This window comes from Pomacea canaliculata, linkage group LG10, assembly GCF_003073045.1.
Source record: "Pomacea canaliculata isolate SZHN2017 linkage group LG10, ASM307304v1, whole genome shotgun sequence".
Taxonomy (NCBI): domain Eukaryota; kingdom Metazoa; phylum Mollusca; class Gastropoda; order Architaenioglossa; family Ampullariidae; genus Pomacea; species Pomacea canaliculata.
Window position 1 is genome coordinate 1,051,202 of NC_037599.1, and position 17,808 is coordinate 1,069,009.

Here is a 17,808-nt window from a genome sequence, read left to right on the forward strand (position 1 = left end):
GAATTATCTGCATTTGATACTATATTGTTTTATGTGTTTTTATCCATGTTTGAATTTGTCTGCAGTCTTAGGGGTGGGAAAAAGTTTGCGAAATGAAAAAATTGCAACAATTTCCCTTTACAATGATGGCATACCATTTACCAAAACGACTACGGTAATTTATAGTTGCCACAAGCACAATGGCCGCTTCATTTTTCATCACTATCAAATCTTGATAACCTGACCAAGAAGGACCGTCATCTCCATAAGGCGGCTGCGCCACCCCATAAGCAATGCTGAATTACATAAATCTGCGTGCACTCACACCCCTTTCCCCCCTCACCACACACGCACACATCAGGGCTACCTCTGGAGAAGGCAGGGCTCCACACACACTCATCACGGCTACGTCTGGTGCCGGTGGGGCTCCACACACACACATCAAGGTTATGTCTGGTGCTAGTGGGGCTACACACACACATCAAGGTTATGTCTGGTGCTAGTGGGGCTACACACACATCAAGGTTATGTCTGGTGCTGGTGGGGTTACACACACACACCAAGGTTATGTCTAGTGCCGGTGGGGCTACACACACATCACGGCTACGTCTGGTGCCGGCGGGGCTCCAGTATTCGTCTGCGCGCGCCTCAAGAGCACTGAACTCTCGTCTCTTCAACCATGTGCCTTTGCCGCTGGCTTGATGGGGAGCTTGTGTCGGGCGCCCGGTCGGCCCACTTCGCGCCATGCCGATAATTCTGTTGCGTTTTGGCAGTCTGCGCAATTTCATGGCGGAGCTGATCAGCCAGAAAGGGAGCAGGTTTTGTCCCACAGGGCAAGACGCTGGGGCTAATAACCAATCTTCACCTTCCCTCTCCTTACATCTCCTGCCTCGTCTCAACCTCTTGAAGGTTTGGACACATCGAACATCTGTTTCATGCATCCTCTGATATAGGTGTCTCTGATATAGGTGCGCGACAAAGCAACACACACGTCTACAGAGAGAGAGAGAGCAGCAGGAGAGAGGGGTGGAGAGCTAGTGATGGGGGATTGAATAATGAGCAGAGATGTGGCTGTCAATACAGCGCTGGAAGCACCACTCCCCTCCTGACAGGTTTTTGGAGCACATTGTTTGCTGCCTTGACTGGCGACACGACACAGCTGGTGGCTCGCTCTTCATGTCGCTGCTGGTGGCGATAGGCATGAGAAGCTTCCTCCAGCTGACGCCGCTGGGAGGTGACAATGGTACCGCGCACTGTGGACAAGGGTCTGGGTGGTGTGGCAGTGATGATGGTCAAGTACCTTGCTTGACGACAATGGCTTTGATAAAGGCGGTGTCACAGATGCACGCATGCCCCGAGATAACGTGCGGGCACATGCACATATTTCTTGTAGCGACGACTTATAATAACCAAGCACACACACACATTTCTTGTTGCGACGAGTTGTAGCCACACACACACATTCTTCTTACTCCGAGAGGTTACCAAGCGAGACATGTGTAAAAGATTGCATTTCCTCAGAGGGCGGTGGTGGCGGGGCGCACACAGACGGGGGAGGCAAGTTTGTCAGACGTCTATTAATATGGCCATCTCCAAGTTCTTGCAGTTATTACAGGTATTAGCTGTATTATCTTCGTGGCGTACACGATGATGCTCGCACGGTAGGCGGCCAAAACAAGGCGCCCCTCTCAAGTTCCCTGTCGCGCCATCACATGGATCCCGCAGCAGCTGCATCCGGTCAAAATTACATTTCCACCATGAGGCCCACCTCGCCATCTTAACGCGAATTTCAGTCGCCGCTCCGCGCTCTCCGCATCCTCACCGTGAAGGCTGGCAGTATTGGTCGGCAGTCATGAAGGAATGGGTGGGATGTGGTGCATCCTTGCCCCGCACACATACATCAATGTGTACATGCGCACTACTTATTACAACTTTCTTATCGTACTTGTCCAGTTTCATTTCATTTTCTATATTCTGCATATGCTCCAGATAATCAAATTTACATTGGATGTAACTGCATTCAAACTGAGCAAGAACAGTTTCTCCAAGAAACGAATGGGAGATTACAAGGTGCTTATTCCCCCTTTTTCCTGACAACAATGAATGAAAGTAACAGCTGACATTTGAATATAATTTCTTTATTTTTCCCCTACCATCTTCAACATGTTGGTTTTATATATATTGTACTCTCAAGAACATTTTTAACATCATTTCTGATGGCACTACATCAAGATTCTTTTAACCCTGGCTGCCACTAATAGGTGAAAAAGTTTCCTTTTTCACAATATTTTGATCTAAGGGCAGCAATGAATTTTACTACACAGCTAAGCAAAGTCTACAAGCTACATTTAAACAATATAGCACTGTTTCTGAAGAGATTTCTTATATGTCAAGTACTTCCCTGTAATATATAGTCCTATATTATGAAGCCACCAGCTTAGATAATCACAGCCTATTCTACTTTCTCTCTCACGCACCTACATTCTCACACATTTTGCCTTTGTTCAGTGGTTCTTGTTAGGGAAAAATAAGCTAGTATCAAAGCACGTGAAAAGAGTGAACATGAGACAGGAAAGAATAAGGACAGGACAAAAATGATTATATGAATTAGATGTCAATAATGCAAAATATAGTTAGTAAAACAGAGAACAGGAATCTTATATTTCAGACTAAATACACTCTATATTTCTCTTTAGTGGAGACAAACCAATGAAGTAAGATAAAGGTTGGAAGACAATGAAATAAAATTATTAAAGATTGGGATCTTTAAAGCTTGCTAAGAAAATCAATAGAACTTACTGACCTGTCAAAACTGATGGACACTTTAAAAACTTTTTCTGGCTGGGAATAGAGAGGATTACTGGGCTCTGTGACTGTCCCACTCAAGTGAAACCCTGAAATACAAGAAGGCAGGAACAAATGTCAGAAGTTAGCAGTTCAGTCTTGATATTTTAAACTCACAATTTTGTTGTCTCATAAAGTAAGTTCCTTCATTTTATAAATATTGCTTAGAAATGACAGAAAATCTGTTTCAAGTGATTCTAAAATGAATATTCGTCCTTGCTCACTTTCTTCACTGTATGAAGTATAGAAAAAAAGTATTTCAGTCTTCAGCAAAATGTAACTGTTTGTCATCTCTAAATTCAACAAAGCAGGTAAATTAGAAGAACAAAAAGATTAAAGTGATCTTAGTAAAACTGTTTGTCTGTGCAAAACAGATATACCAAACACATGTACAGTGCATTTATTGTCAACTTGACAATAACAATTCATCTTTCGTATGCACGGGTGCTTAATAAACTGACAGTTTTACCAGGGCTTCTGCTAAGGCTAAATTCTTTGGGGTCCCAGGGACCCCTTCTTCAGATTTTTAAGGGGTCCCTGTTCTTAGCCCAACTATGGAGGGGACCCCATTGACGAAAATTGAAGGGGTCCTCCGAACTTTTAATGATGCATACTGTACGCAGTTTTTTGCGTAAGCAGAAGCCCTGGTTTTACACCACCAGAAGTAAAGGCCTGAAACTTTTCAAGGTCAAAACTACTAAGGGTTTTTAAAAAATTTGTTTTTTAGGTTTTGGTGTGTGTTTTTTTTTTTTAACCCAGGATCCAAAGAAAATACAAAAGGCTATGGTGTAATGATGATAGGCAGACCAGGAAGGCATAATTTAGGTGTCCAGCTTTCTCACTATCAGTACAAAATAAAGCGAGGAACATTTACTTTACTAAAGTCATATGTTCACAACAAAACAACAGCAAAATGACTGCCTGTATGTGTTAGTCTGCACATGGACAAGGACACATGACAAAGTGTTCTGATATATGTGTGTACACATCTGCCACTGTATCTGTTTATGACAACATGCCCTGATATATATCTATGTACATAAAGCTGAATGCTACTATATATGCCTGGATGTGAGTTTACTATATGACAATGTGTTTTGATATGATAAAAAGTATGTACATAAATGAACATGAAAGCTTGCACTCAACTCCTACATAGCTAAATTCATAGGGAACAGGTGCATAATAGTAAATAATACATGATATAAAATCTTCTGGAAATGGGAGACTGTTCATACTACAACACATGTACTTCTCGCTGGTCAGTCTGCTAAATGAATCCTCACTGCACTTACAACACAAGCCATTTACTGGGCTAGTTCATACAAACGATAAAGACAAGCCTAGTTACTTCAGTTCTACTAAACTTCCCAAGCATAGCTGGATCTTACTAACTGCTACTACATTAATTCTTACAAAATCTAATGTATAGCACAAGTGTGACTGCCATCCTGCCCGCCTAAGAGAACACACTTATTGATGTAGGGACACCCTTTGGATAATAGGTGGCGGCAACAAGGATACTTTCTTTTCTTTCTCTCGATGTTCTTTTTAGACACACATGCACTATAAATATAATCAGTGGGAACTTTTTCACAATAGGTATTCTACAGAATCCATTATGGTTTCATTGTACAAAGATTTTGATAATGAAACACTTTCTGAAGCATCAGAATCAGGGTGAAACATGACACAGGTTGTATAATAATAACACCATGACCAATCACAACACACAATCAGCATACTGATGTATATGTGTTTCTACATATGGATGCATAACACTCAATCAGCATATGTATGTTTAAATGTATCTATGTAGGGGTGCATTCAGAGGAGCACCTATGCATCTACACACAGAAACAGCAGTAGTCATGCTATCCAAGGACTAGGCATGTATTAAATATGCTAAGTACTATTTTAAGTCATGAAATGGGAATGAACATGCAAATATCCACTTCCTGACAGATGAGATTTTATGTTTCTACATTTTTCATTTTGTTTTGGGGTCACAAGGAAAAACAGCATTTTCCTGGTGCAATCCTTATAAATTTGTAACATAAGGATCAGGTTAAGCATGTGTATCAGTGACTACTGGTTTCACAATTTTAAGTCTCCATTACTATAATTTGTTCCTGCTCATCATACCATTCTTCTCTTTGGTAGAATGTTACTAAAGCATGTCAAATTTTAAGACACTGCTTTCTTATTCACTGGTTACTAACAGCCTCATAGCAAACATTATATGTCAGACAAACCAGAAATCTAGTTTCAGGCGATAGAGGTAAGACCCAAAGTGATGGAATCCTTGTGGACAACAGCAGGGAGCATCAGGAAGTAACCTGATGCCAGAAATAATTAATGTGGGACAGGAGGAGGTCTGATAGCCCAACTGGTAAGTTTTATGTTGCCAGGGGAACAACAAATTGATTGGAAGCATGTCAAAGTTTCCTTTAGTGTCTTTGGTCTGAATTCTGCCTGTGCTGCACACTTTCTGCATCTTTGTCACATTGTCTATGCCAGAACTAATGCCATTTTTCTGTACTTCATGTTACCTTTCTCTCTCCCAGACCAAGTAAAACAGGAAGCTGGACCTCTAGTGTTGGAACTTAAATTTTAAAAAACCCTCAGCAGCCACAGATCCTGCTCCTGTTAACTCAAACTACCTTTAACTATCAGCTCATCATGTTAAGTAACTCAGACTAACAAGCTAGCTTTAATCATCAGCTCAAAGATCACCCTTGTGTTAAATAACTCAAACTAATTAGCTTTTACAATCAGCTCAGGATGCATCACCCTGACATACTATTAATTGCTGGATCAAAGTTCAAACACTAATTAAAAACAAAATGTGTCATAACAGTCAACTCAGTAGAATCAGAATTCACAAATACATGTATTCCCCCTCTGACAATACTGTTTACATGAAACATTTACTATAATATGTTTGCTTTTAGGGCTGCTAACAGTATTACCTAATCACCCACCCTCCCTGTGTGCCTCTAAGTAGGGAAAGGAAACAAGACTGTAGAGGCTTCTGAATAACTGAGGATCAGGTTTCGATAACACAAACAGATCCCACAGATCAGACTACAAAATATCATTTTTCTGACAAACAAATCATACACAACTCAAGGGTGAAGTTGTCCCCCTTCTTTTCAAATGGTAGGGTCAAAGGGTCAACCTCCAAACCAGCCATCAGCATATTTATGGAGTACCTTACCTCCACCCCTCTCAATAGGCTTCAAGTGCCTAGGCCTTCAGTAAGAACTGGTCAGTGTTAGGTGAAGGCCTCCAATAAAAACTGAAGTCAGCGACTGCTGGGGTCAAGGCCAACTAAAACCTTTTCTCACACCTGCTGTTGCTGACCCCCCAAATGTGTTTCTTTTTACCTCATAATTTTGTTTCCTTTAACGTTTACCAGCACTTTCATTCTACTGTTCTTATAGTTCTTCTGTGTACTAACAGTCCTCAATATGAAGAGAATAATGTTAACTGAATCTCTAAAAGGCTCAAACAGTTACTAATGGGAGTTTTTGTTTTCTCTCTGCATAACCTCTGATGCAAAATAGCCAATCATGCATTTAAAAATTATTATTTTAAGCCATGAATCCTTCCCTCATCTGTCAGCCCACACTTGGGAAGGCTGGGCTATGAAAGCAGATTCCTGCAGACAGCGATGCCTACTTGTGCACTGAATCCTATCGTCAGCTGACCGCTTACAAAAGGCAGTGCCCATATATGATATTTATCATGTATTAGATTGTATTTCATCAAAATAATGCAAGTTTCTGTTCCTATTCTATGCTGCTCAGCAAATAATTGCCATCCTCTGCCTGTGATACTTAGTATTTTGTAATATAAATGCTAGCGTATGATCCTTTCCCTTGCCTAGGATCTGGAAATTAAAAATATGACCAAAGACAATTAATAAATAAAAAGGTCAATCCTTAAAATATGAATGCATATGAAGTTTTGGACATACAAACTTTTAAGCGATATCTAATATTATCTAGCAGACTTTTAAGTCTCCATCTGCGGCAAATGTATGAATGTGTGTGCATGCATGATAATGCAGATGAACTAGATCACTCAACATAAACGGCAGCGGGACTGGCGTTAAGGAGACCCGCCATCTTTGGTCAGTTCCCTTTACTAGTTTGCTGTACAAATGCTTTCCATCTACCAGTGCAGATGCACTGATCACCAAGATTATTTTGTGGGATGTAAGGGTGTTTAATGTTGCAAAGATATTCCACTTAAAATAAAAATCAACTCCACAGTAAAGCAAAGAGGATTTAAAGGCCACAGCATCATCTGTCCCAAAGGGTGACCTGACTATGCGGGGGTGGAGAAGTTATAACTTAAGAAGTGATACCACATTGATATGGTATTTTTTTCAGCCTTGCAAAAAATTCAATTCTGCCATCTAGAGCCAAAGTGAAGAAAACATTAACTGGTGTCAAAGCTGTGTGGGGACCACATTACGACTGGGGGCGAAAAGGCTAATGATAACACAGTCAGAGCCCTTCCAGTCATACAGAGGAGGAAGTGAAATCATGCCTCATGTGGCGTTAGCAGGTTAATGGAAAAAAGAAAAAAAATGAAAATAAAACCTCCCCATACGATTTTTCCACTTATAATTTGGGATGATGATGTTTGGACAATAATGAATGTCTTATGACAATATATTCTTGCTTCTCTTGAAGGGACACCAGTGACAAAGCCTATTTTAAAATGCTCCTGACCATGCACTCCGCACCCTCCTATTCCACTCCATTTTCTACTTGCAAGTACTTAATGTTACTTTTGGCTCTCCAGAATAGGTCACTTAGCAAGCAGTACAGGTACTTGTGGTAAGGAAACACTGTTAATGCCATTCTTAAAGAACCAGTGAGGTGCAGTTTATTTTACTAATTGTGTAAAGCTCTGTGCCAGGTATTATTTTGCCAAATCTGGATGAATAACCTTTTTCCATTCTATAGACACCTACAAACATGCACAAAAAAAGGTCAAAATTGTACTTGTAATGTCATAATATGCATAATTAACATAAGTTGCCAGGTAGGCCTTCACAGTCTATTTCCACGAGCTATCCTGATGCCTGTGTTGCTGCCCTCTTTCTGTGCATGGTTATATTTTAAAGACAGTATCACAAGAAAGGGAAGGGAGTATTCACTCAGATTCTGGGAAACAGTATAAAATAGAGGAGAGGGGAAGCTGTATCCCACTAGTTCTTTAACACCACAACCAGTTTTGACCTTTAAACTTTAAAAGGAAAGCATTATTTTAATCTCCCAGCTAGTCGGAACACTTAGTAACAAATTATTATTCATCTATTCTCTGTACCTTCTGAAACATTAAAAGATTTTAGTGCCTGAATACACCAAAATCCAGTTTCTGGGGGCTATATTTCACATGGGCACTGACAGCTAGTAAATTAATTGGAAAATTCCCTAATTCAAAACTAGCAGTAGTCACAGTAAACGAAATTCGAGAATGGTTCAAGTATTGTATGAATGTAATAAAGCTGGAAATAAAATATTAAGGTTTCGTTGCTGAATGACAATTACTGTGTGTGTTCTTTGTTCTTAGACTGCGCATGCTAACAAAAAGGGGAGAACCGTTGTGGCGTGTCGATGACAGCAGTGCAAAAACAATAAAAACCAAGCCCACAGCAATTCTCCTAAAAACGCAGCAAGCGCGAGTAAATTCTTCCTGTAGTTTATCTTCAGAAGTCGCGCAGCAGCGAAACTGGACACAGATCTAGAATATTAAAAATACAAGCATGCGCACACCCCCATCTATCATAAATCATCTGTCTACAGACATCGGCAGAACCGTGGTTTGTCTTGGTGCCTGGAGTTGGGAAAGCACGTGTCTGGGAGCAGGCCTGGCGGGGGTGGCAATCGCCGGTCTGTTAGAGTGACTTCCCCTGGCCGTTCTCCAGTGAAACTGTCCGTCTCCCCTCAAGACAATGGCCGCCGTCAAAAGATGCCAAGTGTGTGAAGGAGGCGAGCTCCTCTTTTGTCTGCAGGGAGTGACAAATGAAGCAAAGCCTCCGCTGCAAAACAGGCAGCTCATTGCAGCCTTCCTTCCGCAATAACCCTCGCTGCGTGCGGCCACCGCTAATGTTTGTGAACAGGCTCCACCCCAGCCCCCGACCAACACACACAAAGACCAGACGAGCGTGTGTGTGTGTGAGACAGGTCGTGCACGTGCGTGAATGCCCTTGGCCAGTGCCTGTCCTGGCGGACTGCTAGCGCCCACAGAAGACGGCAAGTTACCAGTGTCCCATGGCGGGTGACCACAGATGGCGCCACTGTGGCTGTTTGATCAGTTGTAGATAAGGCGGATCAGTGGCGGCCATTGGCCCACAATCGATCACCAGGCGGCACCACCAGCACCAGAACCACCAGCAGCAGGCGCTCGATCCCGCAAAATCCCTCTGTTTGTTGATTTATAGCACACACACACCAAATCATTTTTTTAAATGCACATGCTAGTTTTTCAACCAAGTTGCTTTCTCTACTTCTTCCAAAGACACCAAACTTCGGTTAAATTTTACCACTGGAAACAGACCTCTAATGTCCATGCAAACACTCAAGAGGAAGTTTACATTCATGACAATCTTCAGAGACACCAAACATAAGTCAGGCTTCTGGAATACTTTTATTTATTTTTATTTTTATTTTTCGTTTTGGCCATCTTGACTGAAGTTTTTTTGCTATAGAAGATTGTCTCCATTTCACAGTAAAGTTCACTTTTTTCCCTTAGCTACAGATCATGCAATCTTCACCTTTATTTCTTATCTACGGACCATGTGCTTTAATTGTCGCTACAATTTCCACCGATCCCGGATCTGTGGGCATAAACGTTAAGTCCCGAGGTGTGTTATGTGGCATCCTACCTCTTGCTCCAAGAATTTTCTAGACTGTCACTACCGTGTTCACTAATGCTTCCTCCGTGCTAGAAACTGATAGTCATCTGCCCTAGAACTGTGTTCATTAAAGAACTTCAAACCTAGTTTATTCTCCCTCCGCAATGACTGCTCGATCTTGTTTCCAGTATTTTATATCTCTGCTGTGTCTCAGTATATTTGATGTTATATTTTGATCTATATATGCATTGTGCTCATCTTGATTCTCTTCGTACATTTGTGAATAATTTGTGTTCGCAATATGCATTAAGGCTACTTTTAAGTGCGAAACTGCGCTATATAATCTACTTATCAATAACAATATCATTCTTCGTCAGAAAGGAGGCCGTTTTCTGTTCACGTTTGTCGGTTTTTTTTTTTAAAGCAATGTCTGCCGTGAGAAAAATGTAGTGGTGTCTGCCGGGAGATGATGTCTACCCGCGCGACCGCCTTTACTGCGCCTGAGCGTGAACAGCTCGCCTGCGCCTAGCAGTCTCGCGAAAAGACAGGATTGTGCGAGAGCCGGGACAGCACGTGAAAGTAAGGAAGCCAACTCATGTCGTAAATGCTCGTTTCCCTGGGCCAGTGCTGTGCGCGGATGTTTGACAGGCACAAAAAGCAGGCCGGTGACAAATTGTTTTTTATGGCACGATGATGAAAGCCATGCCATTGCATATGATGTCTCTCAATTTATTGTCTACGAGTCGCGACAGCCACAAAGGTAAAAATCGATGCACGCGCTTGTTTTACACTTCGAAAAATCGAAAGAGAAGATCGAAAATGTATTACCCCAAGGCTGGCGTGCTGCCCCAGCGCCAACTGCTGCAGCCAAGTGCTATGCGCAGCCTTTGTGTGTGGTGTTTAACGTCCTTTTAATTAATTTTTCGTTTTATTTTTCAAGAACTACGCATGCGCGCGTGTACTGACTTTACAACTCTGCCTCCTAGTGTTTGGACGCACACCTCTAGCTCCTCATGCCAGCTGCTACATTGGAGAGTGTACTCGGCCCTGCCGGAGGTAAGGAGAAGCGAGGAAGGAACTGGCGAGTAAGAGGCGACACCACGTCAATTGAAAGTAGTCCTCGCAACCACCAGGTCACGCTCCGCATGCGTGCATGCATCTGCGACTGTAGTCTTACCTTTTAAGTGCTTATTTGTACTGTACTAAGCACAGCTCTGTCATTTGTTCTCGGTCACTCGTGTTGACACTGGTAGCACGTGCACACTGAACATTAACTCGGGAAGGAGCGGGGAGGGCAGTAAACTGACAGACAACCAGCTTACAAACAATGGTAGACGGGTTGACACTGAGGTGTAGTGCAGCACCGCTGGATACGACAATAGTACAAGATATGACTTGCTTGACGCTTGAGGGAATACCGTTCTTGATGTTGGGCTCTCGAGGCCTAACTGGACACGCATGGGCAAACGTTTGCTGAACTGAGACACCTTCGTCCATATTTGTCCGGATAGTAACAGCCTTTAACCAGCACACTGTATAGCACAAGATTATATATATTTCAAATAAAGTTGTTTTCACAATTTGCCGCACAAAGTCAAATATTTCTTCGAAAGACAGCATCACGTATTTGTACAAACAAGATAGACATCCTACCAACAATGCATGAAAAAAGAATCGCATCTCGGAAAGAAACTAGTAAAGTGAGTCCTTTCAAAAGAGTAGTGACAGCTCGTCTGTCGACAGAATAGTAGGTAAACAAATCATTTGTGTGTAAAACTTCCTTTTTATTTATAGAATTCAGTAGTCCTCCACTTATTCGCCTTTTCTTCATCACTTTGTGTTTTTTCTTTCCCCAAAATGCCCCTGTGAGTAATGAATAGACATTGTCTTCCCTCTCTAAAGACGACACCCACCTTCAGCTCTGTACCTAAAGACCGCCGAAGGACGGCGCTCAACGTTCCAGATATAAATCCCCGAGTAAATACTCCATCACGTCTCTTCGCATTCTTTCACTAATCTTCCTCCCATTATTTATCAGCTAACTCTGCTAGCAGAGTGTCAATAAACCAACTCAACACGGTGTGTGGCACATGCAGCCATGTAGCATGTCTAAACGGTCATCCTGTGCCTACTTTTACCGACAGAACTCAATGTGGTTGGTCTCCAAATACAATGTGGAAAATATGTATAGTTATCCACTGAATAAGGAAGTTCTCCGACCAGTTAAGAAGTGTCAAAACAGCACACGAACTGTAAATGACGTCAAAGATGGGTTAGCTAAGAAGCGAGCCGTGTAGCGGCTTTACAAGTAACGGCGTGCCCCGTTGCCGAAAGTGGGCTGTCAACCTGTCAAGTTAAGTAAGGGACATAAAAGGTACACTTGCGCCGCGCGTAAACAAGCTTGACTTAAATGATCCGACAGATAAAAAAATTCACAACAAAGTACTATGATTTTCTTGTAAAGAAATACGTGATGCTAACATGCAGGCCTAGCGCAATTGTAGAAAACTGCATGAATCATTAAAACTCCTGGTTGTCTGTTCCTTGTCAGTGATGTGTGTAAAAACTTGTCTGATGATACACACGCCGTTCATCGCTACCAACAAGCTTAGCCCTGAATGACACGATCGACCAACGATCGAATAAAACCAGACTAAAATTCTGCTTCTGTACTCACAGAAAAGGCCAATTCATACAAACGAGACTAGTGCCAATGCATACCTCGTACATAACACTTCAAAACAAACTGCGCTAACAACGAGGGTGGGGTAGCTACAATTATTTCCCTAGCTAAATCCTCCTTGCTGGGGATTGCCAGATACACAACAGATCGACATTCCATGCACGGATTCCAAGAGTCGTCAGGCATTCTGGCTCCCAGTGTGGAGGATGTGTCACCCGTGAAACATTCGTTCTGCTCCGCTCGTCGAGACGGTTGGGCGGACGCATCAAAGCCGAAGGAAGAGGACGGAACCGGTGTGAGGGTTAACTGGGAGCATCGTCACCCGCTTCCCTTGTCTAGGGTGAAGGCCGTGAGTGGCTCGCTCACGCTCTCGTTCGGTGAAGGAACATCCTTCCCGCACCACAGTCATTACAATGCATGGATGCAACGCCAAAGCACGCTAGCAGAAATTCTTTCAAGCCCCCAGCCCCTGCCTCTCCTCTCTCTCTCACAAACAGCGTGACGGTCCAATCAACGCCCAGTCCACAACTCACAACTACCAGGAAATGAGACTTGACAGTGATTTTCTGCCCGCTCCCTTACGCCAGCGCAACTATCCTGGGGGAGAATTTACTACAGAATTCTGTCAAATGATGCATGACACCAGCCACTAGGGATGATGACAGCGAATTCCTGACCGCTAGCTGCTTGACCTGCCCTAATGTATGAAGTGGGACAATGCCCGGAGTCCGGAACTACACAATAATAATTAAAACGAGCGCTGTGTCACTGACGGAAAACCGAGCGCTATGAAGCAGGAGGAGAGGGCAGATCATGCTGTCGGATTTTCAGCAACAGAAAAAAAAAACCCGCGATGCCGTCCGTTTTATAGCTTAGTTCTTCCCCTCCATGAGCGAAACGGCATTTTTTCTAGTCTTCAGCTGTTCTCCCGTTTTGTACATGAGACTGGATGTGAGCAACGACAGTCTGTGTATAACCGTCCATCGACTAGTGCACGTCATCACTCAGTACAGCGACAACAGCATCGGGTCTCACATCCACAGACTGCGACATTCTGACCGTGCAGGTCACGCCGTCACATGACGGTGAACGGGCGGCTATGTCACCGATGACCGTGACAGCCAAGGTGCACTGGGCCGTGCTTTTTGCCCACTTTAACCCCACTTCCACCCCTGACTCTTTCATCACCCAAACACCTGCCTTCTGACGGCGACAAGTAGTAGGGGTACCGAAACTTAATCCATGTTTCTTCCAGCCTCCCTGACAGATCATGATCGGTCCACAATGTCAATCTGTTTGACACACAAGGTCGCGTGAACAAAGGTTTGGCGCAGTCCCATCAAGGTTTTGCGAGGAGATCGGCCATCAGAGAAAAGTCGAGGTACGCGGTAGCATGCAAACACAAGTCTTACCCTTGCACCCCGTAGCTCCAAGACCAGACTGGGTGGTGGCAAATGAACTTCGCTGAGAGGGTTCGCGGAAACTTTCCTGGCTAATTATCGCCACGCCAGGAGGGATCTGGTTGCAGCGGGTCAGCGGGCAAACCCCTCTCCGCCACAAGTCAAGTCGCACCCTCACAATGATCCGCCAGCACCGATTCGGAACTATCAAGTTGCTAAGGCGACTCTTTAATTAAACTAACAGTGCGCTTCCCTGCCTTAAAATGAGGTGTGTCTAATTTAAAAACTAATTTTCACTAACATACAAAATAGCTGTCATCTTTATTTCATATATTGCGACATTTTCAGGTGACCTAAACTGAATCCCCAAGATGATTGCTGAAATCTGGTCAGTACAGTACAAAAAGCATGCTACATTGCCCCTATTTGCCAATCTATATTGCTGCATGTGTAAAACCCTGTGTAAAACAAGCCATGCTAACTTCTATTCCCTGCTGCAGCATGTCTCATTCAACCAAACATTACAAGGTCAGTGGAAATATGGTCCGAAAAACCTAACAGCTTAACACCAGGGGAGGGAGGGGTTTGGCAATTGGCGTTTCACGGCAAGCCAGCAACTAAGGCTATATTATGGCAAGGCAGCCAGCCCTGTTAACAGAGGCCACATGCAGAGAAAGAACAGCATGCCCAAGATGAGAGCTGGACCCAGGACAGCCAACCCTTACTGTGGCAGGCGCTAACCCTTTCGACATGGAACTGCCCTTAACACCACAAATAAAAAAAAAAGTCAAGAACATTTCCACTCCCCATCCCATAACTCATCTCTCAACAGTCAGCATTTGTTTGCCCACTTCTCTCCTTTTGACATGTCCTATACAAATCTCTACTGACCGATGTCCTAGTACTGGATCTGTCATAGGGTCCTACTGAACCTTACCTCCCTCCTGACTAACAATGAATGCCCTTGTAACTGGCTGTCACAATGTTTCCCCTCTATATGGGTCCTGGAGGCAGACTTGCTTCTGACCTTCCCTCACAGTCCCATCCTTCCTTCCTGCTTCTCTTCTGGTTCCTTACCTGAACAACCTCTTTGTTGAACTCAACTTCCTGTATCACTCCTCTTGAAGAATATACATGCATATTGATGCGTGTACACATTGGCAGAGACATTTCTAGGAACCTTTAAAATTATACAGTCAGACCTCGATAAGTCGACCTTCCCTAAGTCGAAAACCTCCCTGTATCGAATTAATTGTTAATTCCCGGCCAAATACCTGCGCCTATTATGCCATTTTCCCTAACTCGAAAACTCCGTACTATCATGATTGTTCCTGATGTAAGCCAGGGTGATCTCTTTTTCTCTGTCCTTTCACCCTCCCTACTTTGTTTTTGTAGTTTGCAAGCTGTGCTTCAGCATGCATTTCTTGTGCCACTTTTTTCTACAAGTGCTCATTGCAAAGCAGCAAAATGCACTAGCTATTTATTATAATATACAATTTAGTTTCTATGTAACACATTTAATAAGAAACATTCTTTCCAAACTGTTGTATGTTCATGGTTTATTCTTGCCTCCACTTATCACTTAGTCATATATAGCCATTCAATCACTTTTCTGGAAATGTGTCTTTTATATGTGTCTTTGATATGGCTGTACATGTTAATAAAGTGAGCCAAAACAATACAATCAGTATTATTTGTCACAGAGTGGGTCACCATGCTTGTTGGGTATCTTATCAATTTTATGTTGGTTTTGTGCCCAACACAATGAAGTAGTCATCACACAAAATTTGTCACCTTAGAGGAAGGAGTATCTGAGAGATCCAATCCTTCACAATTCAGTAGATCCTTGTACACACACCACTTTTATTCCCCAAAACCAAAAGACTACTGGCCCATCAGCAGAACATATTAACTTACAGGAGTCACCCATAGTTACAAAAGTATATGCCTGCATAAGGCAGTGTTATGAAGGGTATTCTCATTTTCATTTCTGTAGGTAAGGTAAAGGATGTAACTGCAGATATTGCTGAAGGAATTTAAGGAATATTTTTTCTGCAGCTATCTTTCTTGCCATCATTTAGTTGGTTGTTTCTTGGCAGCACTTAAGAATTTCTAGACCTAGTCACTGCATTTTGAAAATGGCAATATGAGGTTTCATATTTTTTTTCAGCGCAAAATGCTCTCAAACTCCATGCATATGCAACACTTACCTGTGTATTTAGATTCTTATAGATCTTATGGATCATCCCACATGTATTTTTAACATATAAACTCGATTATTTTCGCAAGATTTGTGGTGATAGGACAAACGTTTTTTTTTCCAATTTATTTACCTTCCTAGATATCTAACTGTGAAAACAAAACAAGCTTCAAGCAAAATAAGTCAATAAAATTTAATGTCTACTTATATTTGTCTATGTTAATAAAAACTACAGTTGTACCTTAATTTTTTTTTTACATTTTTTTTGTAAAGACAAAAATTCATGCATCCAGAAAGGCCTGTGCCAAAGGGGCACAACTCAGGTGAGTTGAAGGGCACACCTTGTGATCAGTGCCAAGAAACTAGTATGGGCAACATCTGTTCTGAGAGCACCATACTCATTTTCTTATCATAGAAAGATGGCTCAGAATAGCACATTACCCCAACACATTAACAAAAATATGCAAGCTTGTCATGTCTGACCACAGGGACTATCGACTTCACAGTGTTAACTCGTGCTACTCTAACCTTTCTTGCATGTTCTATCTAAGGTAAGAGGGTTTCAGATGTCAAAATCTCATCAGAACTCTTGTGAGGAGGACATCTTACAGATGTGCCGGCATACTTTTACTTATTCAGTTATTGTGCATCTAAGCTATAGAAGTGCTTTCCATCACTTACAGTCACCTAAAACACATGAAGCCATGTTCTTTAAAAAAATAGATCTCTCTTGTGAATATTATTCCATACAATAATCCCTATCTCCTAATTTTTTTTTCCATTATTTTCTATGTTCTGTCTGGCTGGCTGGTGTTGTTTTTCTGCATTAACATTCATTCATCTATTCTTTTTATTCAAAGCAGCTATGAGACAAAAAACTGCACCAAAAGGACAGAATGTCTACAGTGGTGTGTGTATTCAAAGGACACAAACCTCAAGCAGACACAAAGCAATTATAGTGTGTACAACTCAAGATCCTCAGGACAAGTGATCGTACATGTCTAGATGGTGACCAAGACAACTAGACAGCAAGGCACAGGGGTTGTCCATTTTGGAGGACACAAAATTACAGGTAGAGATGTTACAGCAAATGAAAGCGTGAAAGTCTAAAGCATTGGAAAATTTATCATGCTATTTAGTATTACCGTTTCTTTCTTTTTTTTTTAAAGACTACCCACCAACACTTGAAATCACAACATAGCCTTCAAAACTAAGGTTATCTATCACAATGCCATTCTAGATTTTACTTACTAAAAATAAAGTCACCCATCATCACCACCATTATAAATCTCACACTATCACACATTACCACCATCATTAAGCATCACCACTATTATACATCATCAACACACAACATCACTACCATTACACATCATCACCACTACCATTACACATCACACACCATTACACATTATAACCATCATTACACATCACCACCATCATATATCTTCCCTCTTATGTCCCACTTGTATACCCTTACAGGAGATCCCTAATCTCAGGAATGAACTAGAATAAAACTGACACAATTACCTATAATGTAATATTATATAACATTTAAATATTTTAACATAAATATTTGTTACCCACTGAGCAACCATGCTGTCAGCTTTTTCTTTCTTGCAAATTACCCCACCACTGCATACTCCTGTACTACCATTACTGTATAGTATACAATCGTACCTCTATAACTAGGCATTTCACCTACACATTTCTGAAATTATGTAATTTTGAAAAATTCCAATAAATTAAAAAAAAATCAATTCACTTGAACACTACATGCACCATGCCACACTTGAGTGAGTACGCTATGTGTTTTATCGGAGGC

The 17,808-nt window shown here is 42.0% G+C and overlaps 1 protein-coding gene across 1 annotated transcript in view; it reads right to left on the reverse strand.

Moving 5' to 3' along the window:
- Positions 1-17,808, reverse strand: part of LOC112574339 (zinc finger SWIM domain-containing protein 5-like) — a 55,545-nt gene that overhangs the window by 34,492 nt on the left and 3,245 nt on the right. Inside the window, exon 2 of the mRNA XM_025255358.1 lies at positions 2,783-2,873. Within this exon, the coding sequence (XP_025111143.1) occupies positions 2,783-2,873 (91 nt within the window). The remainder of the gene's footprint in view (positions 1-2,782; positions 2,874-17,808) is intronic.